The sequence below is a fragment of the Anopheles ziemanni genome, chromosome X (assembly GCF_943734765.1).
Source record: "Anopheles ziemanni chromosome X, idAnoZiCoDA_A2_x.2, whole genome shotgun sequence".
In the NCBI taxonomy this organism is placed as follows: domain Eukaryota; kingdom Metazoa; phylum Arthropoda; class Insecta; order Diptera; family Culicidae; genus Anopheles; species Anopheles ziemanni.
The window spans coordinates 15,682,371-15,704,831 of NC_080707.1; the positions used below are offsets into that span (position 1 = coordinate 15,682,371).

General features: G+C 44.3%; 2 protein-coding genes across 5 annotated transcripts in view; one reads left to right on the plus strand and one right to left on the minus strand.

Annotated features, from left to right (window-relative positions):
* Positions 1 to 7,519: 7,519 nt before the first annotated feature.
* Positions 7,520 to 19,394, minus strand: LOC131291284 (ubiquitin-conjugating enzyme E2-17 kDa). 4 transcript variants are annotated; one of them, XM_058320472.1, is made up of 7 exons: positions 19,281 to 19,394; positions 15,812 to 15,880; positions 15,389 to 15,723; positions 12,565 to 12,628; positions 10,042 to 10,073; positions 8,869 to 9,052; positions 7,520 to 8,287 (listed from the first exon to the last, which is right to left on the minus strand). In XM_058320472.1, the coding sequence occupies exons 3-7, from the start codon at positions 15,410 to 15,412 to the stop codon at positions 8,148 to 8,150; spliced, it is 444 nt and encodes a 147-aa protein (XP_058176455.1). In that variant the 5' UTR covers positions 15,413 to 15,723; positions 15,812 to 15,880; positions 19,281 to 19,394; the 3' UTR covers positions 7,520 to 8,147. The 4 variants fall into 4 exon arrangements, with proteins under 4 accessions (XP_058176455.1, XP_058176454.1, XP_058176456.1 ...); XM_058320471.1 differs by lacking the exon at positions 19,281 to 19,394 and adding an exon at positions 17,154 to 17,301; XM_058320473.1 differs by lacking the exon at positions 19,281 to 19,394 and adding an exon at positions 17,140 to 17,301.
* A 1,918-nt stretch (positions 19,395 to 21,312) lies between these two features.
* The window catches only part of LOC131291170 (uncharacterized), a 34,212-nt gene continuing 33,063 nt past the window's right edge, over positions 21,313 to 22,461 (plus strand). Inside the window, exons 1-2 of the mRNA XM_058320360.1 lie at positions 21,313 to 21,454; positions 21,728 to 22,177. Coding sequence (XP_058176343.1) covers positions 21,914 to 22,177 — 264 coding nt within the window. The 5' untranslated portion in view covers positions 21,313 to 21,454; positions 21,728 to 21,913. The remainder of the gene's footprint in view (positions 21,455 to 21,727; positions 22,178 to 22,461) is intronic.

Sequence of the window (22,461 nt, forward strand, 5' to 3'; positions counted from 1 at the left end):
GCCCTGGTCGGTTCCAGCAGCGGGTCTCACAGGAAGCGCATGCGAGCTATGGGAAAACAGAGAGAAACGGCGTTATTACTAAGAAAGATAGGACGTCTTTAAAAACTCAATCGGGAGGAAATTCTGCTGCGAACCGCTTGTTGTCTAGCGTGTGTACGCCGTCTTTTTTTTACTAGTAATTGAATTTGTCACGATGGTCACTAGCCATTAGAAACCTTCCGCATTTACTACCATTCCCCCCTAGTTTGCCAAATTAACTTCGAGTAGAGTTTTATCCACACTCGCGCTGTGCTTTTGCTGTCGATGAACACCGAGAGGTTTATGAGGCTCCCATAACTGCAAGAATGTTTAACCTGATGGCGAGTTATAATGGCTATGTATGCTGTTTTTTTTCCTTTTCTTCGCAAGGTGTATTAACATTAAAAAGGGAAAAACGTGTGTAATTAACTGTGCTCGTCAGTTTAGTTTTTGTTTTGTTCACGGCAGCATTATCGCTTCATTCGCTTGTAAATCCTTCAGAGCCACTTAACACACCGAGGTCTGGACGAACAATCACCCGAAGGTTCACTTTCGGGAGGTTTCAAGAAAGGTTTGCAGCTTCCCAGAAGAGTTTCTGCGTGGTACCGTAGGTCGAAGCGTAAGGTATCCAATATTGTTTGGTGAAAGCTGCACCCCTTCGGCGACATTGAAAGGACTGACGGGCGTTTGAGCTATGTCCTTCCGGGTTTGGTTTGGCCCCTTTGTCTTCTCCGTGGTCCGAAGGCCGGAAGCGTAAAGTGTTTGCAATGCTGAAAAGAAAGCGAAATCTCGTTGCACCGGACGGCGTGCTGCAGTGTTTTGTCTGCCCCTCTCTCTGCCAAACAGACCCGTGTGCATGCACGAAGGGAAAATGGCAAACCATCTCGGTGTGTTTGTGCTTCAGCAATGCATTAATGGCGTTATGGAGTGGAAAGCTTTTACCACGAGGCACGTCAAAACCGATCAATCCCGGATGCTGCCGACACTTGGTTTGGAGGTGAGCGGAAAATGAGTGAGTAAGGGGGCGGGGAGACTACCATTAGGCTGCTATTCATTGAGGTGCCGATTGTGGCGATACAGTATTTCCCCTTCTGCATTCAGTTGTTTGTTTAATTTTCCTCCTTCGTGGTTCCGAACCGATGAACAAATTAAAAAATGTTTGTTTCGCTGTTCAACTTGCGAAAAACAACTACCATCAAGCCTTCCAAACTACCGCTGACCACCCTTGATCCCTTGCCGACGAACCCGAAAGTCTGCTTATCGCAGTGGTTGGCACGATAAGGGCGGACCACTTCGATCCGATTATCAGCTGTCATCGCGAACCGTGCGCCAAAGATCTTCCTTTTCTTCTTTCTTTGTCCTTCTGCCGAGGCTGTTCCACGAGTGCACGTGTGCTTGCAAGAAGTCCACTACTAGCACGGCCCAACGTCTCGTGCGTCCGGGGCACCGGAACCTTGCCCATAGTGCTAGTGTAGCCGCAATGCACCGAATAGTATTGCGAATCTAATGACGCAAGGACACACGGCCAGCCGAGAGTCCCTGCAGTACCGGAGCGCAAGTTTCCGTCTGTCTGCCCCTAGCACGTGCGTGTGTGTGTGTTTCCTTTTCCGCATGGTCACGCGAGCTCTACTATCTCCGGAGTACATTCGGTCACAGATGGATACTGAGAACGCTCAGCGAAACCGGGGTGTCCTTTCGTCCTTTATACGTTTTAGGTCCGTGTACTTTCTCTCTTTCTCTCCGCCTCTCTTGCTCGAAGCACGCACCGTTGTTTATCCGCATTGCACCGAACCCGGTGTTTTGTTCTGATTCATCATTTCAAACAAAATACTTCACAAATTTCAGGCTTTAAACGTGTCCGATTTGAAACAATTGAATGATTTCAATTCATTAAGGTAGTTCACTAGGATGAACGAATTCCAGTAGACATCCTATTAGGTTGTTCTGGTAAGGATAGCACACGCACAAAACGCAACTACGCACGGTGGTGATGGAGGGGAGGGGTGGGGGAGAGAAAGTTGAACCGGAATTTGGACGCACAACTCGCGGCTCGGCCCTACCGTGCCGACAAGAAAGGTTAAAAAGAAACCGCGAAATTGTACGCGTTTTTCGGCACACCTGTGAACCACACCGGAGCAGTACACACCGACGGACGCAGACACACAGCGAGACTCGCGGTTTTTCGCGCGGATCGTCGTATTCGATCGTGGTACACACACCTGTGATCTGAGGGCTGGCCAACCGCTGTACCGCTCGCGTTGGCGCTGGAACGGGAAATGAGCCAACCGACGTGCCGCTCCAGCGAACGTTGCGCCAACTTCGAGAGCGCGGCGTAGAGCGACGTGCTTGCTGAAAACAAGCTCGTTCACACACACACACGCCGATCCTTCTCAGTCAATGCTCCAGCGCAGGGGTCGGCAAAGTTCCCAAGCTCAAACTACTTTTTTGTAGTCAAAAAACCTGCCTTCTTAAACAAAACTTTACATTCCAATCTAATGTAAGCCCCCTCCTTGAGGGAACAAAGTAGTCGGTCCATTCAACAATCATTTTTACAGTTTGCCTCTTGCCACGTGAACAAAACTGTGAACCAAAATGAGAAAGACCGCGGCGCAACACACCCTTCTTGATATGTCTTTGACAAGCTTCACATTTTATATGATTTTGTTATCTACGGTTACAAAACACGGCTGATTGTTCCATTAAAATTATTCAAATTGGTTTTACCCACCCACAAAATATTTGCTTTGTTGCACACTTCCACTTTTACGTATATCACGAGGAGATTTCGAAAATAACAAATTGATGTGTTTTTTCCTATGCATGTGTAGAATAAAAACATATAATGGATTTAGGATCCACAATGCCAAATGGAATTAGTTTAGTAATCTGGAGAATTGTTTAGCTTGCCAAACAATCGATACATAAATTTTAACTTCTGAAATTCATCACAATCGGTTTAACTAATTCAAATGAACAGACCCTACAGAGATAAGAAGGTAGGGCACTTTCAAAAGATTTTGCACCGGATTTCTGGTCTGCAGACGTACGCTGATCTGCCTTTGCTTCCATCAGACTCACTCCAAAACAAATTAACGTTTCGAACCCCTGCTTCCCAAACGCCAAGCTCGAGCAATCGACTCCACTCCACCACGCACAAGTACTATATTAAGTGCACTGCGCTGTATAGTGCCTATACCTTGGTAGGGGAACACAAGGCAACAACGGCATCCCGGAGAACCCTGAAATATATGAAGGCAAAAGATGTTTTATAATGGATGACCGTCGTAAGACCATTTAACATCTACATACGTTTCTACTCTATACATATACCTATTTTAGTCTATTTAAGTTTACAAGTAGTACTACGCTAATTTAAAAGCAGAAGAAAAAAAGGTGAATAATTTCAGAGATGAGTTTAAGCAATTCTGGTTGATAAATAAACCGTGTAAATCGCAATAGATTTGTTTACTTTCGATCACCATGAAAATGTTTTTCATTTACAGAAAGAGTAGGAGCAAAGCAACTTCCTACGAAAAAAGTCGAAAATTAAGAAAAGACCGCCACAGTCGTAACGATATGATTCTTAAAATCAAGATTGTCCCATCTTTAGCAACCAACTTTAGCGTAACGAACTAAACAATGCCATGAAATAACCGTGTAGCTTCTTCCAAGCGGTGCGCAGAACCGTAAACACATTTGAGTTTGGCTCTGCAAATATAGTTACTCTGTTATTTCGATTTATCTAATTATTGTCAGCAAACCACACATGGCAGTTGTAATGCTCCTCATAACCAGCCAATGGTCACATTGACCTCGATACGACTGACAACACTATGAAGCACATTTCCACCCACTCATCCTTTTTCTACTTCACTACCCTTCCTCGAGGATGTTCGCTCGAGCAAAATGACTTACTTCAAAAAGCAAAGCAACGGTGATATTTATAGAAATCTGTTAATACATCGTTAGTTGGTACCATACGCGGTACCATTCAAATTTTATGGCAGAAGAGTTTAGGCACTCCATTTACTGCTTGAAGGTAATGCATCTTTAATTTTGTGCGTCGAATGTAGAAGAATATTTCTGTACATCATTTAAGCAAAATCAATTCTTGGGTGAATCGTAGCGCCTACAAGTAGATTTGTCCATCAAACGAATGATTTTATGCAAAAAGCTACCAGGAAACTAAAAAGAAACGGAAACTGAACACATGAACACGCAGCCATTTTACTTGGGTTTCCTTCTGTTTATTTTAATTTAAATTCAATTTGACTTATAGAAAAAAAAACACGATCCATTTCCATTTTCAGAATTTGTTCTGCGAGCCCTTTTTCCTGGTGGCGCAATCACCTTCCTTTACCGTTCCTGAACGCGCACAACGACGCACTGCTTTCGTTTTTATCTGTAGTTTTCTCTAGCATCAACTACGGCACAGCTCAACAGCGCCGCGAGTCGGACAGAAACATCCCCCTTGCTATTGTGTGCTAGTGGTTAGCATTTCCAAAACGCAATGCGCTGCGGCAACCTATAACTTATCATTTCTTTTTTGTTTTTTGCTGGAGGCATCCTAGAGGATCCCTAAGGTGATGCTGCTCCTGTCGACCGCCTGATTAAGCTTGCTGGCCGGACAGGTTTCGGTTTTTTTGGTGCCAACCTATCAGCCTAGAACAACATAAACTCTGCTGCAAACCAGCCACGATTCTTCATTCCAAGTAGATACAGCAATGGGGTGGTATGTCGCTTTTCCATCGAATGGTGTAGGTCGCGTGCAGACTGTGCTTTCTTAGCTCTTGCTTCTCCTTCATTTAACGGGCTTTGTGTGGAGATGTGTAGTAGGTATAATGTTCCATGCTTCCTTACTTTACACCCCTTGGATGCAGCCTTCCAGTGGGCTGCTTATGGTTGCTTGCATTTTGCGTTTTTCATTTGTTTAAAGCAGAGCATGTAATGTTCATCGCTACCGCTCATTGATCAATTGTCCTCCTTAAACGCGCCCCGAGAGAAGCATCATCCCTGTTTCATCAATCAACGACAATCGTGCACCAGAGTGAGCGCTATAATGTTTAGAGCTAGTAGAGAAACGTTTAGTATAATTTGGTTTGGTTGTGTTGTTTTCAGCATTTTATTTATTTTTATTTTTATTTTCCTTTTCTCTGCTTTTAATCATCTTATCCTCGGTAGTGGCGCTCTAGCCCCTTCTTTAGCTTCTGCCTGTTTTTTTTAGTTGAGTTTACTGCTTCGTTTTTCATTGTAATTTGTTTGTCTATTTGTTTGCCAGAATTGGACACGTTTTGCTATGCTTTTAATGATAGTGATAGCTACTCCTCATTGCTAACCTCGAACCCAAACCGGAGACAGAGAGGCACTGGATGTAGAAACGAAAGAAAAGCATCCCCCTCGAGAAACTAACGAACGAAGTGCAAAGAATCATTTGGGTGGGAACGCGAAAAAGTATAGCGATCCGATCGTAGGTAAAAAAAGTGGTTGGACGCAATTAAACGAAGAAGTTACGCCCACGTCTTTTCCCGGAGGATTAGGTTCCTACTGGCTGAAGCGGTTGTGGCATCTCGAACTACAGCATTACACGAAGCGATATCGCTTTCATCGATCCAGTTCTGTTTAAAGTTAGCGGACTAAACGGACCTACTGTAAAGCAACATATGCTCGTTTACGAGAATTGATGTGGGGACAATTTTAAAACAAATGTTGTGAAAGGAAATGAGGAGGGCAATGAGAAAAACTAACCACACCGGCCAGGAACAGTTGCGGAGACAGAAGCGGAGACGGTGGCCAACACGGGAAGAACATGAGTAAAGATAATATAGCTATATCGTTGGTTTTTTTTAGGTTTTATGTATGTCATATATGTAAGTTTGATATTTATTCTGACTTGCCCTTTTGCTCATAAGTATTGTTATTAGTAATGCCTGTTGTTGTTGAACCGGTCGCTCTGTGTGTTTTACTCTTCGGAAAAAAACCTTTCTGTTTTTGTTTTGTTGCCACTTTCTGGTTTTACCTATTTGAACAAAAGTAATTTTTCTAGATCTATCTGTGGTGTATCTTTTTTTTTTGTTTTCTATTGTTTAAGTTTTTTTACACACAACATATCTTTGCCTTTCCCTTCGCATGCGGATCTCTCTGTTTGTTGCAAGATGCTTTAAGCACATCTTTCTCGCGCATGTGAGTTAAATTTATCGCAAACTGTATGCGTTTTCTTGCTCGCTCTCGGACGACCAAATATACTAAATTATTGATGCGGATCATGAGGATCATCTTTAGTTCTCTAATATTCAGCTATATTACCTTTCCCTAATACGTTTCCCTAAATTCCAGCGATCCATTCGTCTGCGCGTCTCCTGCGTCCTGCACTGTTCGGATGCGTGCCGATCTCCTACTGCCTACCTATGCCTACCACCTCTGCTCCCATCACTCTAACTCGCGCTGCGATTTTCCTTGCCTGACTTTCCCTTCCTCGCTACCGCTGTTTAGTTCCACTGGATTCTCCATATACTTGCATTCAATCGCTGTGTTTGCCGGGTGTTGGCGGTACAGCGCATAAAAAATCGATCTATCAACCGCACGACCGAATAGCATAAAACGGCGATTTTTCATTATCCAAAACCAACCATAGGACTCAATTGCTGAAGAAAAAATAATTTGTGAATTAACTCAGACGGAATAAATATAGACGCTGCTATCGATAATTAAAAAAAAACCTCCAGTGCATTCTGTTGTTGTTTTGCGCACCCATGCATTTGTGTGTGGTTTTAGGGTGGAGGATGGCGCGGCGCAGCGAAGGCGAGCTAGAGCAGCTGAAGAGCAAAACGGCGATTGAATATCGGCGGGTGTATTTGTTCCTCTGGACTGTAGATGAAGGGGGATCGGTGAAAGGAAATGATGGACGAAGAAAAAGAGATGTAAGCGGGAAAGGAAAAGAGGGGGAGGGGGGGGTATAAAAAGAGGAGCAATTACAACAAACCATTAGATATAAACAGTTTCCCTTTGTGACGTTGTGTTTGTGTGTGCATGGTGCTCTAGTCGACAATTATTGAATTGGCATTGATAAATAATGTAGGAACACCAAACACGCGCACCACCGTACAAATTGTAGCTGCTCCAAGGAAATGGGTGGAAGGAAGTTGAGAGAATTAGATGGAAATTAGTAGAGGAAATTGAACACACGGCGGGTTGGTTTGATGATTGATTACCGTCCGTAAACGTGGTTCTCTGTCAGACCTGGCCTAATTCTAGTAGGCTTGGAAAGCATTGATTTCAAATAACGGAAAATAGCATCATTCACCGCTGCCTACCATGCGTAAGACGGTGGGAGAGGAAAGGTACAACTGGGAATGGAACGGAAATGGATTAGAAAGGAACCCCGCTTTCGATCAATTTCTACAGGCCCCCTGTTTCTTAGGGAGTTTTGGAAATCAGTCGCACCAGTCGTCGACCACATCGCCACCGACGGCCGCTTGGTTGTTGCATATGTTACCACTGATAGAATTGATGTAGTGCACGCAGTGGTGGTATTTCTTGACGTGACGATAGTTGGAAAAGATGACGCAGACCGCGCAGCTGAAGTCCGCCTGCTCAACAAGTTGGCCCGCACCACCGGTCGAAGACGCTGCTCCAATCAAGTTGCACTGCTGCTGCTGCTGTTGCTGCCCATCGCCGGCGATGTTGTTGGCGTGAAAGCAGACAGGGAGGAGTAGGAGTAGCCCATACATCAGCTGATGATCGAGCGCTGCCTGAGCTGCTTCGACCTCCTGCTGCTTCTGCTCGTCGTTTACGTTTAAGCTTTTCATTTTGAGGGTGCCGCTGCTAGCGTTGTTGTTGCTGCTGAAGCATACGACCAGCGTGATCTTGTGGTCGATGTTGGTGATGCTCTCATTACGTTGCCCGGTGCGATTTATGCCGACGCCAGTATTGTGGCTTGTTACATTGCTGCTGCCGATGCTAAAGTTTATGATGTAGTTGTTGTTGCTAATAAGGAAGGTGAAACTGTCTCTTCTGCCGTCGCCACTGCTGCTGCTGCTGCTGATGTTTTTGCCGCCGCCAACGCCACTGCCGCTGCTGTTTCTTCTGATGCTACTACAGTAAGCTAGATGTAATGCTTCGTCTGGAACGCATCACATAGCATACTTTCGTGTCCACTCCCGGGCAAGTTCGTTATATTTTTCCCGATCCGTTTTATATATTCTGGCGATCTCGGGCACCAGCGGATCGTCTGGATTTGGATCACATAGCAGAGAGCAGATTGAAAGCAACACTGAAAAAGGTAAAACAAAACAAACAATTAAAAATTTTTTTTTTTTGTGGCACGCATCCCCTAGTGGGACAAGGCCTCTCTCCGAAGAGAGTTTGAGTGACCGAAAGACGGTATATTATAGATCGGTGGTCAGCCGTTCGTAATACCGGAGGGTGCCTGACTCGAGATTCGATCCCACACCTATGGTGTGGTGTTTCCTCGCGCTACCGCTGCGCCATGGGCACCCCCGCATTTAATTTTTTTTATGTGGCACGACATCCCCTAGTGGGACAAGGCCTCTCTCCGAAGAGAGTTTGTGTGACCGAAAGACGGTATATTATAGATCGGTGGTCAGCCGTTCGTAATACCGGAGGGTGCCAGACTCGAGATTCGATCCCACACCTGTGGTGTGGTGTTTCCTCGCGCTACCGCTGCGCCATGGACACCCCCTAATTTGGACATTTAATTTACCTCCGATTAATAATTACTCTAACTAATATCATCAGAGCAGTAAGATTATCTCGAAGGAGTGCGTAAGTTTTTCTACTCCGTTGTTCTTTAATTTTCGAACACATACACAAACACACTCAAACAATACTTACCCTTAGATATGGTGAGCGCGGGTGACCATTGAGATCGTAAAATGTCGAGGCAAATCGACCCGTTACTGTTTATGTTTGGGTGATATATGCGTGTAGTAAAAGCCACTTTAGGCGGTTTAAACGGATAGTCTGTAGGAAAGTGTATTGTTAAGAAGAATACGCCTCCCTGATACGGACTGTCTGGCTGCAAGTAGACAAGGGAGAAGAAGAACATACAAAAAATCATTAGGATAAACAGAAAAAAGTGCGTATAATAATTAAATAATAGATAATGTTTACAATTTCTTTAACTTATAAATAATTTACTTAAAAGAACAAAAGATGCCTGTCCTATAGCACTTCCTTCTGTGCTTCATATGCCGTCTATTATCATCACAATTGAAAAGCTTGATTTTTGAAGATGATTTGCTGCGATTTGTCTTTCATCTAAGCATGAATTTAAATATTAAAAATAAATAAACACAGATTCGTGTAGGGCAAGACCATATTTCTGAACTAAAACCGACCGCACCTATTCTGCAGACCGCGACGCGAAGAAAGCAAAGTGCAGTAAACGTTTCGCATGCAGCACCTTACACTACCTCCTGTTTGTGCAGGGTGTTGGCAAGCTGCATCAGTGCAATAAGCTAGCCAAAACGGAAGTAAACGAGACACCCGAAAGCGCGCAAAGGACACGCGTAGATTAAGGAAGAAAAACGCCTAAGGTCGCCCAACAGTGATTAACATTGCGGAACGCGACACGCTTCGAGAGAAGTAGCCAAACGGCCGGCTTCTTTTTGACACACTGCCAAAAGCTAGCAACCAGACTGTTTTTCCTCAACTACGACTTGTCTGAAGGCAGTGAGCAGTGAGAAAGTTCGAGTGTTCGATTCTCGTGTCATTCTGTTACGATTTGTTTTCTTTAGTTTTCACGGTCTAATCGTACATCAACCACGTCACATTTGATGCCGATAGCCGTAGAACTGGGTCTTAATGTCAATAAAAAAGCGACCGCTCTCTTCTGCTGGTCAATCCTCGAAGTGAAACGATTAATAAGAGCCACTATCTGTGAATACTTCACAGTAGAAGAATGGAGAAAACTCTACAAAAAACTCTGCACAGCTTTTGCAGCAAACTCAGAATAATTCAATTTTCCTCTTTCGAACACGTCGTGTCATCCAAACGCACACTTACCGGGCCCATGATTGTAGCTTGCCAGTGGAATACTGCAAAGAAAGGAGAAAAGAGAAGATAAACATAAATTAGCACACACAGCTGTACTTGGAACATGAACAGAATCAACGCACTGGCCGCATCGATCGCGATTCCCTTGGAATGATTTTGTCTAATTAGCACGGCACAAAGCGTTTCTCAAGCGATTTCTCGTGAAGGTAGCCTGCTGCCTCTCTCAACCAATCTCTAAACCCTTTTGCAGGATGGGAGGCGTGGCGAAGCCTTCCTTCCAGACGCTGCCTGGTTCTGTTTCGGCCGCATTTTTTAACACGGTCCTGCTAATAACGAAGCAAACATGTGTTGCGTTACTCCTATGACCGGCAACGAACAATGGTGGAGTTCCTATAATAGTTTAAGCAAATAGTAGCCTCCGGCACGTCACTTGCCCGGTGCCGCACATGTCAGCAGATGTGCATGCAGCCGTTGAATATAATACGGATTAATATGCTCAATCGTAAACAGGCGACGTCACGCGAACACACGCAGGGAATAAGAAATTGTGCCCGTTTTGAGTTTTAGGTGTTGGATTGTTATTTTTTAATTTTATCTTTCGTAGCGAAATGATGTACCGACGAGTTGTTTCGATATTTCAAAAAAACCTTCTCATCCCCAACAGCTCTCCTGTGAGTTAACCTTTATCTAGGTTATCTAGTAGACCGGCTAAAAAAAAAGCGTAAAAGTGTGTGAGTAAGATAGACGGAAGTTAAAGTGTGGCCTTCCGCGTACGTAAAAACTTGAAGCAAAAACGCTCGACCTTAACGCGCCCAAAGCCTTGTGTGCGCAGAAGCGATGAGAAAGAGAAAACAAGACACCGAAGGTAGAGTGGGACCTGCACATAATTGATTTGCGATGAAAGATACGTAAACGTGTCGTCCGCTTTCCCAGTGGATGAATATACTAGTAATGCATGTGTTTTGTTTGATGCTAACATGTTAAACTGCTGCCATGGAGTGTATCACTATAGATTTAGTATAGTCTAGACTTCCAGCGAAAGGAATAACTATGCTCTCCATGGCAGGCGGCTCCAAAACCGTCGGAAGAGAATGAAATCAAAACAAACGGGGACATTTTCTGCCAACCGGACTGACCAGATCAATATACTAATTGCAAGAGGTACTGGAGATAACACATCATTATTAATGCATTAGGAAAGGCACCCAGTTACCTACCATTAGTGAAGCAACTAATGGGTATGTAATTTATGAATTCATTTATACAACAATATATCACAATAACAGAAAATGCTCATACCAGATATCCTATGCAAAAACCTTCTATCCTCATAAAGGTACCTTCTGGTTGGGCAGGTTTATAGAAATTACACCACATTCCCAAGCACAGCGCAATGGGGTCTGTGGGATAGGCCTAACCACAAACATTGTACTTCGAAGCACGATCGCACGAAGGAACGAAGCAATTGTTGAGTAACAAGAAGGACAGCATCCACTGGGGTTTCATCGCACCAGAGCGATAAGATAACGATGCGGTATACCAACCGAATGGTCGATGCAACGTCTCAGAAAGGAATAGTCTCCTTGGAATTCGCTTCAGAAAGAGAACCAACTGGAAAACATTGACAAAAAAAAATCTATACTTGTACAAAACTAAAACAATGAGAACCAATAATTATGTTGTTTGCCTATCGTTTGCTATCTGTAACTCTTTCTGATCCCTGCGTGTTCTTAATAAGGTTCCGGGTCTATCATGATGTTCGCTCACACTCGAAAACCTTCAGCGAACGCTTATCTGGAAGATAACGTTGTACGAAGAATGATTATGATACCGCAATTCGCCCTCGTATTTTTTTGTTACTTTTAAGTCTTTTGAGCCCAATTGTAGACTTTCTGCCTTTTTTGCTCTGGCGTATCGCGGCTTGTTTTTGGGTCATGAGTGGACGGACGGATCGTGCCCTCACCCACACCCTAAATGCAAGATAATTTTCAGCACATTCAATTTATTGCCCCGTCGCCGAATGGCAGTGCACAGTTGCATAATTTATAATGATACTGATAGGAAACAGTAAAACCCTGTTATGCAGAACTTCCTTTACCAGCGGGTGGAAGAAGTTGAGAATCATCTAGATTTTATCCGGAACATGCAGCATAGATGCATCGGGGCACTTTTAACGTATATTTGGTATCATAGAATACTTTTCCCCAGCAGTCATGATGTTCAACTCATCGACAAATGGAAACGAATAACCAACCATTCCAAAACTTTTGTTATGTAGGTAATCACTATCCTCAGGAGGTCGTTAGTTAATTTTTAACCAAAATAAAAGCTAATAATCGGCAAAATCTGCGTGTGTCGAGAAGAAGATATCAAAATGAATAATCTTGAAGCTTAGGGAATAAAAACAAAGATACAAGAGCGACAAAACCAAAGCATAAGTGATAGAGGTCTGCTGTACGCAGTCATCGGAATCGCGACGACGGCTTCCATAATGTAATTAATATAAGCTAGTTACCAAATTCAGATACTTACGGTCGTCCCCAACTGGACCTGCTGAGCATTGTGCCGGAGGATCTCTCCCCAAGTCTTGTAGTTCCTATGACACGGTGGTCGGTGTTGAGTGCAGCACACAGGGTTCATTGAGAACATAAAATGGATAACAACAATGCCTTGCGTTAGTAATGTATCAACTATTTCGGTACCGTGTTAGCTTTGTGTATACATTGAAAACTGAACGATTTACTCGTTCTCCACGCTGTAGAAGAGAATTTAAAGATCGAATCTGCGCGCTGGGGACACGATCGAACCGGCCGGCTTTAACAGCATCACTCGGGTGCTTTAGTCTGGTTGGTCATGGTGAGGCAGATGATCACGTGTGAATTTATTTATAATTACGAGTGTGTGTAGGTGCGCTAGCCAACGGAATATTCGACAGTGCCGTGTCGTCAACGTGAGGGACACAACGCTCCTGCTATCCGGATGAGAAAGGAGGAAATGCCTGCCACCGGCGGCCGCTTCGTGGGAAAGAAAATTTCACTCCGAACTGAACGCTCTCATAAGAATCGCGGGCAGGGCGCGGACTAGCGTGTATTTCGTTCGCATAATCATCATCCCATCTCACACCGGGTAGGTACGTGGGCCATCGATCAGGCTAAAAATAATTCTCTTTGCCGTTTCGCCACAAGACTAGTACCATTGGCACAAGGCGATGCCGAACCGGTATTCGTCGGCGAGGTTACGCGTTTCATTCCGCGCTTTGCCCGTTCGGTTCCGTCAACATCTCGTTCCGTTCGCCGGCTGGGTATACGGTGAGTAGGAGGATTGATAGACACCATATCGCCACAAAATGTGATCTCCCTCCCCCGTTCGAAATCCCAGCAAGCAAACACTTGTCGACAATTTTATCCTTCATTCAATTACCTTTCGTCAATAAAATGGGGCACGTCCATCAAGAACTACCTGAAGATGAAAATGAGGTAGAAATAAAGTCTTTCCGAACTACAGCAACTGGTGTTCTTTGTTTACTCGTTGCTACCAGGAATTAAAATTTATCGTCAGCTGTACAACAATTCTCCAAATCCACTAAGCTTGGCGAATGGAAAATCATCTAAAAAAATCTCAACTGAAATCGATAAAAAACCGAGGCTAATAATGTCACCGAAGTCAGTGAAAACATTGGACTGCAGGGCACGCTATACAAAGCAACAAACGTTTGGGCAGCGTTTCAATGGTTGCTTTGGTTAAGAACAAAACCCTAGTCCCACACGTCCACCTGTGCCGGTAAAGACGACATAAAGTTAAGAAAATTATCGGGTGCAAGCAAGTAGAGAACGAACTAAACCCACAAAACAATGACCAACTATAGCGTGTTATAGGCATTACCAACTAAGTAAAAAATATTACAAGTTTTAAACAAGGCTGCCTCGAGCCTCTTCTGGAAAGTATGAAGTTAACCTTGTCTTAAATGCTGCTTTTATGTTATTGTAATTTAATACATTAATACGGCAGATCAATGCCGCAGCGTGTTCGATGTGTTCGGTGGTGTGTGATATGGAAATATTGTTTTGTCCAACATTGTATAAACTCGCATCATGCTCTCTCGGCGCGTTTGTTTCTACTGTACAATGACATTCTCTCGCTCCAATCTTTCCAACTATTGAATGCTCGTCTTGTGGCATTTGTGGCGGCTGCTACTGCATTTACAATGGAAATTGTAGTGTCATCGCAAAATCTCAAGCACCATTTTAATGCGATGGGCTTCAACTGCTTGCTCTCTCACATCATATTCCAAAGCAATTGGGTAATGAGCTAGGAAAGAAGATATTACAGTACGTGGACGAGTGTACTTGGGTACAAAACACATCCAAAGCACAATGACTATTTCGCACCAACACGTCGGCGAGACGTCAAATCAACCTCCCATTGCTTAAACTCTCGCTCGCTCTTTCTCTCTCACTCGCATTCGCTCTCATTGCCGCTCGCACAAGTTCTATTTCTCTCCGCCATCCTGCTATCCAGTCAGACGCTCTTGACAAGCAAATTCGATTTTTCGCTGCCTACTGAGAGAGTTCAGCGCTTTCACACACCACCACCACCACCGCCCAAACGACCTGGGTCACGACGACGTCCCCGTGTGACGTGATCGATGTGATGTGCATCGTAAACGGCCATTGTGAACAAGTTTCGAGGAGCCAGACATGGATCTCGGTCCCAATTCCAAGAGCTATTTGATTTCATTACTACCGAAAAACTTTCGGTAAAAAAACTACTTTACAACATTTGTGCAAATACATTTTAGAACGGGCACAACACAAAATGAGCTTCAATTGTTGTTGAAGAAGTGGTAACGATGGAAAAGAAAACGTCATCTCTACAACGGGGCTGTGTCTCGTTACTGTACGGTACCAGTACTGATTTTACATGCAATGCTCGACGACCAGACCAACCTATTTCGAGCCGGGTTCGGGTGCTTATTTATCCAACAACAGCAATCATGCATGCTCGAAACCATGCACACGTTGTGTTAGCAGGTGTACAACATGTGATACACACCAGGGCGAATTTGTCGGCTAACCCATACCAGTAATCCTCGTCATAGAGCGATTGTATTAATCTTTCTGTTGCAAGGTTTCCAAAGCCAATAGCCACAACTACTTTCTTATGCGACTGTACAATTGTTTTACTACAATTATGCTGATGTGCCTGACAAATGGCAACATCCGACGATAGGAGTGAAAGTGTATCACAATGTTCCTTAGATAGTGTTCTGTGGGGTGCATTAATATGTGCATGTAAATTCAATCGACACTCGGTGTGCGAATGTACCGGGTTACTTGCGCGTATTGTTTTTACGTACCTTGTTAATTCTTTTTAATGCCATCTCTCTATACGGCTTTCTGCACCTCTGCTTCGAACGAAAGAATGTGAACGGTTACACCGGACACCGAGCCGCTGATGCTGCGCGCGGGTATATGTGTGTGTTTTTGTTGATTGATGGACAAAAGGACAATGCCCCGCGCTCTTTACTGTTGATTGGTGATCGCTGCAAGACGACTTCTTGCGCTTCGCTCTGGCCGAGACGACTTCCGGTCCCGGTGTGCGCCCGCTGCTGGCTGCTGGCTTCTGCTCTACTGCTGCGCTTGCTTGCACACTCTGCTTGTGATCGGCACACTTGACCTCACGATGGGTATACTGCCAAAATACAACAGGACTTGCTTCGATGAGTCTGTCTACAAATATTTTCCGTACTTCAGCATGATAGCCATCCTTTCTCACTCACCGTAGACTTCGCGGCGTACTCGCACAGACAGCTCACTCCTTCCTGTGGACTCGATTCAACAAAAGATCACTACGACCAGATTGGGGTGTGATGTTGGTGACGGTGCATTCATCCGTGTCCGGTTGCATTTTGCAGAGATTTCCATTTTAGCACCCACGTTGGATTCGTTATCCGCGGCGAAGACGACGTGCAGACGTAGGAGGGTCGCAAGCCGAAAAAAATATAAAACGAAATAACCATTTTTGTTAGTTCCTGCATGTAGCAACTCTCTCGAAGGCGTAAATGTATGTGGATTAGTAAATTTATCGACGAGCCCAAAAATCTAGACCGGATGCGTCACAATGCACCGTGGACGAGTAGACGAAACGAAAAATTCAAGGAATGATGATTGAGCAAGTGATCAAAGTGATCCTTGAACTGCAAGGTAATCGATTTCATGGCACACTCGAGAGAAATGAAGGCTACACAAACCTTCAACCGTGGGGTGGACTCGGTTACAAAATCGCACTAAATTTATACCTGATTTTTCCGATCACTTGGAAGTTAGTGTACCTAAAAAATAAAAAGTATGTTTTAGCCGAAGCAGCAGCCAACAAAATGGGCCACACAACTTGGTGCTGAGATTTGCGTCTGTGTTTGTGAGCACTTTTAGAAATTTGCTACTTCAGAAACATAACCTTAGTTCAGGGATGAAAGTTCCCGCAAGATTTGCTCGCATGGAACAAGTTAGGAAAAAATGAATTCTGTTCCTCCCAGACATAGCCTGCGGTCGGTTACCACACCGTTTCCCCACCTGCTTCCTTTGCTGGCTGGCTAAGGGTTCGCTCGTGGTTAACCTCAAAATATTGCTTTTAATCTTCTTCGATTGCCTTTTTCGCACATCCATTGGTGCGCGATTTGCGAAGCGCTAGGAGTTGTTTTCCTCAGTACCGTTCAATTTCCCAACTCGCATTACGTATGCGTATGGGATAGGTTTTCCTCGGTGCAACCACAAGTCCAGCGAAAGTTGGCTACCAGTGCTGGAAGTTTACCACGGAATCGACGAGTGAGCAAAACGCAACTGCACACATTTTTCCAACTTCCTGCGTAACACCATTCTTTTATTTTAACGCGAAGCGCTGCGGAGAATCTCTTGTAGCTCCCACTTGCTCCGTGTCTCGCTCTCTATCTCTCTCTTTCTCTTCCTCGCTTCGAAATTCAGTTGGTTCCGCCACCATTTTTCTTAACAAGGAAGACCTTGCCCGGTTTTCTTGCCAACACTGCTACGACGGCCTAGGGCCGTCGATTCACTGAATTCGATGAAAAATTTAGCAAAGATAGGTTACTACCTCGCTCGACTTACGCCTATACTCGATAAGTACACTAATTACTGTGCCGGAGGCACCGTGCTGCAAACCAAGGAGAGAAACGTTTCAAGCTGCAAACGGAACAAAACCCGACTAGGTTTCCTACTGTTCCGTGAAACGGCTCGAACGAGATTACCAAGATGGCTACGCTTTCCGCTCACCCTATGACGATGACTAGCTCGATAGAGAAGTTAGCAAGAGGTGCCGACAGTTGTGCACCAATACCAACGCGCACGCACTGCCAGCACTGCTCAGCGAGCGTTGATGGCCGCTGCTCGAAATGTTGGGAAGACTACAATTGCCGCTGCTCGAATTTCGAAGAAAAGCAGTTTGTGTCAAACATGCCGCTCGATCCGAAACGACACGAACGATTTGGCAGCCCACCATATTAGGTCTAGTTAAAGACTCGGTTACACGACAATTGTATCGATTGCATTCACGTCACTTCTTTATGCATTGTTTAGCAAGTAATAAAGATAAAAAAGAAAACCATGAACAAAATCCTGAGCCAGGGAATCAAACACATTTCCATAATGTTTTAAACCTAATATAACTCACTTGCGACTATTTTAAAACCCGTTTGACGCAACCTATGCCGCAATTGAGCTGAGCTGTCAAATCATGACAGCAAACATGTTGTGCATCATGTCTAGCCACCATGTATTAAATCTTTTTGTACGAACAAAAAATTGCAATGGCCGTATTTCAAGAATATCAGCGTAAAACATTTGCGGAAGGGACAGAAATAGGATCAAAGCATTGGAAACAGCGCAACATTGTTAGCGAACTGTCAATGTTAATGTAACCATTTAATGGAACCAGACGCACAATGCAAAACGTGTAGTTCTTGCTGTTCCTTGCTATTTCATCAAACTTAACGCTAACAATAACTTCCGCTTTCGTTGCGGCTGCCAAAGCCGGTACTATTCACGCCAACAAGCAGAGAATAATGATCATGTGAGCATTTCACCCGTAGCGATCATAAATTAATCGCATCCATACACGTACATCAGCTTCGTTGCTGCTCTATTGTCAAAATATGCTACTCCATTGTTCCACTCCGAAACTAGCATGTTTGCTCAAGAATCTGCAGAAAACTTCCTCATCTGTTCAACATGATGACTCATCGCATAATGAATCGGTATTCAGTAGAACTTTCACATGGTAACAATTGGAAGAAAACAACTGAAACAATTATAACCATCGAGCTGAAAGGAACAGTAAAGCAACATGAATATGGTTTCTGAATACCACACTTGCCTTATTTCACATGAAACGAAATGTACATCACCGACATTCTTTTAATGTAAACCTCTTCGAAAACTTATAATATAGCAACCGTACTCACAGTTTACAACGCGATATTGGTGGACAAATTAAGTGAATTTCGCTTTTCCAAGCTACGGAAAGGTATGAAGTTAAGTTAGTTGTAACGTAATTATTCCATTACGATTGATCGGAAGGTTGGTTTAATTGTTCGTGCTGTGCAGCCACAATGAGCAAACAACGAACATGAACGTATACTAATATGGTGGTATTTAAACCGAAAAGGAAAAATCTGAAAAATTGTACCTAAAAGCAAAACGGTACTTTTTTGAATACCTTTTACACTCTGATGTCAAATGATGCATACGAGCATAGATTACAGAACTTTTAGGGAGAAGCAGACTTTCGAGCAACAAAGGAAAGTTGGAAAGTAACTTTAACTTTTAGAATTGTCTAACAACTTCATCAAACGGTGAAAATTACGCAGCTCAAGACGATATTTAAACTGAAAAGCTAATTCGCGTCCACGCTAGAAGTTTTTGAGCACTACTACAATCCCCGTCCGAATACAACTACTTCGATCCAGCTGGCACCACCATGGATTTTTGTTGAAATAGACCCGCAGAGAACTACAGGCACAAACACACTGACACTCGCGCACACGCCACCGAATGGCAAGAAAAGAAAATGGTACGGAGCCACATGGAGATTATTTCAATTGGACTAAAAACACCATTGATCTTTCAAATTGCTTCGAAACGAATAATCTCCGGCTAGCTTACGATCGTTACCACCGTTTTTATGGAAGTTAAACCACCGGAAAAGCTGAAAACCAGTAAAATTTTACATTGCAGTACCTTCGACGTACAGCTGCCCTTCCGAATGAAATTCATCACCAGATCAACTGAACAGCAACTGCCTTGGAACGGACTACGTTACCAGTATGCTCGCTAGAACCCGTACCGTCAGACTATCTTTTCACAGCAAAAAGAACACAGCAACTGAACGCTATCAAACAACCCGTGCTGGCAAATGCTAAACTGCACGTACGACCAAAGTCACCCGACGACTGACTCATCATAATTTCTTCACCTAGGTCTCACTCACACGCTCATACTGACCAATCCTCCGCAGCGGAGTCTTTGACTGCTCGAAATCGAGCTACTCAAATTATCTCGCCCAGCCAGCTATTTCGAGCAATATACGTTAATTTCGGTATTTCGGTATTACAGAGGAGGGTTTGGTCTTGCTTGGGATTCGAACCCACGCCGTCAAAGCCCACGGCACTCGAGGATCGATTTGCTAACCGGCACTACCGCTCGGCTGTGGCGGACTCTTGAAATGAATCTAGTGCATAAACCATACCTTCTTGTATATAAACTAATCAATCGCATTGCAAAGTGTCTCAGATGGAAACGTTTGACACATAATGCTATATGGAAAAGAACATGAATTAACTAGCGCGATTCGCGCGACATCGCGCAAGGCTTTTTTTATATGGAGTTCAGCTCCTGTCAGGCGACGTCGCGCTGTAGTGTGGACCCCGAGTCACACGCTTTCCAGACTGCACCGTCGCGTAACGCGACGTCGCCTGACAGGCGCTGAACTCCATGCAAAAAAAAATCTAGCGCGATTCGCGCGACATTGCGATAGGTTTTTTTTATATGGAGTTCAGCTCCTGTCAGGCGACGTCGCGCTGTAGTGTGGACCCCGTGTCACGCTTTCCAGACTGCACCGTCGCGTAACGCGACGTCGCCTGACAGGCGCTGAACTCCATGCAAAAAAAACCTAGCGCAAATCGGATTTGTATGGAGTTCAGCGCCTGTCAGGCGACGTCGCGCTGTAGTGTGGACCCCGGGTCACGCTTTCCACGCTTTCTAGTCTGCACCGTCGCGTAACGCGACGTCGCCTGACAGGCGCTGAACTCCATGCAAAAACAACCTAGCACGATTCGCGTGACATCGCGCAAGGTTTTTTTTATATGGAGTTCAGCTCCTGTCAGGCGACGTCGCGCTGTAGTGTGGACCCCGAGTGAAGTTCAGCTCCTCTCAGGCGACGTCGCGCTGTAGTGTGGACCCCGAGCTAGATTCAAACATGAAAATGAGCAGAGGACTGTGAACTCAATTTGATAGAAATTGCGGTAAACACAAGCGGCTGGAAAGTTGTGTCAAACGCCATTTTGTCGGTAAATTTTTATGCACAGATGACAGCTAAAAACCCACATCTCAAAAGAATTTAAACAAAATTAAAAGCCGGCCACTTCTTTGACAAAAATATTCCAGTCCTAAAGAAATCGTTATGAAACTTATTTGAATCAATCATGAAGTGAAGATATTATATGCAGGTTCATGCACTTTTAGATACATAGTTACCTTGTATGTTATCGCCTGGTATGGGGGCCTGGTTTATCAATTTATGAGGGACTTTTTCACTGCACTTCATAGTAAATAATCTAGAGAAAAGCCAAAAATTAGGTTGAAATTATTTGGAATTATCTCCTCGCCGTGCTGGAGTCATTCATGACATGAAGATGGAACGAACCTAGCATCACCCAACCCTTGTACGTTGGTTTCCGGTCAGAAGACATTGTGTTGTTTAGCAAGGGGCTAAACCGGACTCTTGAACGATGACTTAGTTTTGACATATGTTTTCATGTTCTCGTTCATAGAAACTGGTTCTAGGAGGTAAAGTTTTTGTTAACATTGTATGTTAAACGAATAAAATGATTTTTTTAAAGCTTGGCTAAGCGAAGTAAACCATTAAATCATGTGAAAAATTAACACTCCGAGTGCGCGCGAGCAACGAAGTGAGCCGTATAAACGTCGGTTCGTTCGAGCGGTCATGTCAAGCGATGAGCCATTAATTTCAGAAGACGTAGTGCCTCGAAACTGTGCGGCTGTGAAAGTGATGGCTTGCAACTAGCCTAGCCGTAAGAATTTGTTTGCTTTGCGTTAGATTTCGGTTTGGAATTGTTTCCGTTCTATACGTGTCTTGTCGTATCGAGCTCTCGAACATGGCTCTTGAGTTGCAGGTGAGAAGTGGGAGTGTATATGCTTTTGAGCAAAAGAAATTAAGCCCAACCCTCCACTTTTGGTTGCGAAGCACGGCCATTTTCTTTCCGTGGGTTGTCAGGCAACGATGTAATAGACTGCTATGATGCATTAACAATGCAGGAAGAAAACTAAAATTGTGAAACGCCTTCGGTTTGCGGAGTAGAAAATCGTCACCAAGCTTTCCTTCCACCGACACTGAGGTGTACATTTCAGTATATTAACGTTTTCTTATCTGTTCTTTTCTTTCACAGTGTTGGTGCCGCGAACAATAGAAAAAATCAAATGGTTAACTGTAGTGATGTGATGTCGGCGGGGACTCCATTGTTGGGCACGGCGGTGATAAAGTGCGTTGCAAAAAATATTTGTTCCTTCTTTGACGAGCAATCATTCGAAACGGCCAACGTTGGCAGTGGTTCCATCGCTACCACGCGTGTGCCATGTCCGAAAACGAACTTGACAAAACGCTCGCTCATGCAATACAGCCGCACGATAAAGTTCACCGCGCGACGTCCCCGCAGCAGCTGCAATCGCAATTTCCGAATTTAGAAGCTGCAGTACATTATCAGAGCAACATCGATCCCAACCCGGCGGGCATTCGGCAGAATTATTACCGGATACCGCGCAATTTTCAACCACCGCAATCAACCACCAACAAAGATGGGCCACGGGTGTGTACATCACTTCCGTTGTACCTTACCAAGGTAAGTGCATGCCTACGCTGGCCGAGTGCGAGTAAAGGCTTAGTAGCTATACTATTATACTGTACATATCGAGCGACATTTGGGTTAATCATTCAAACCGAGGTTTTCAGGATTTCGCCAATAATTTATAGCTTACGATCAGTATCGGTTTCGGTACCGAGGAAACAAGCGGGTCATTGGACCCGCCTCCGTTGGAATGAAATGCCGGTCACCGTATGCGCCAACCGGTTGTCATGCCCTGGCACTGCCGCCAGGATGCGCATCGGTGCGTTTCGTCGTCGGTG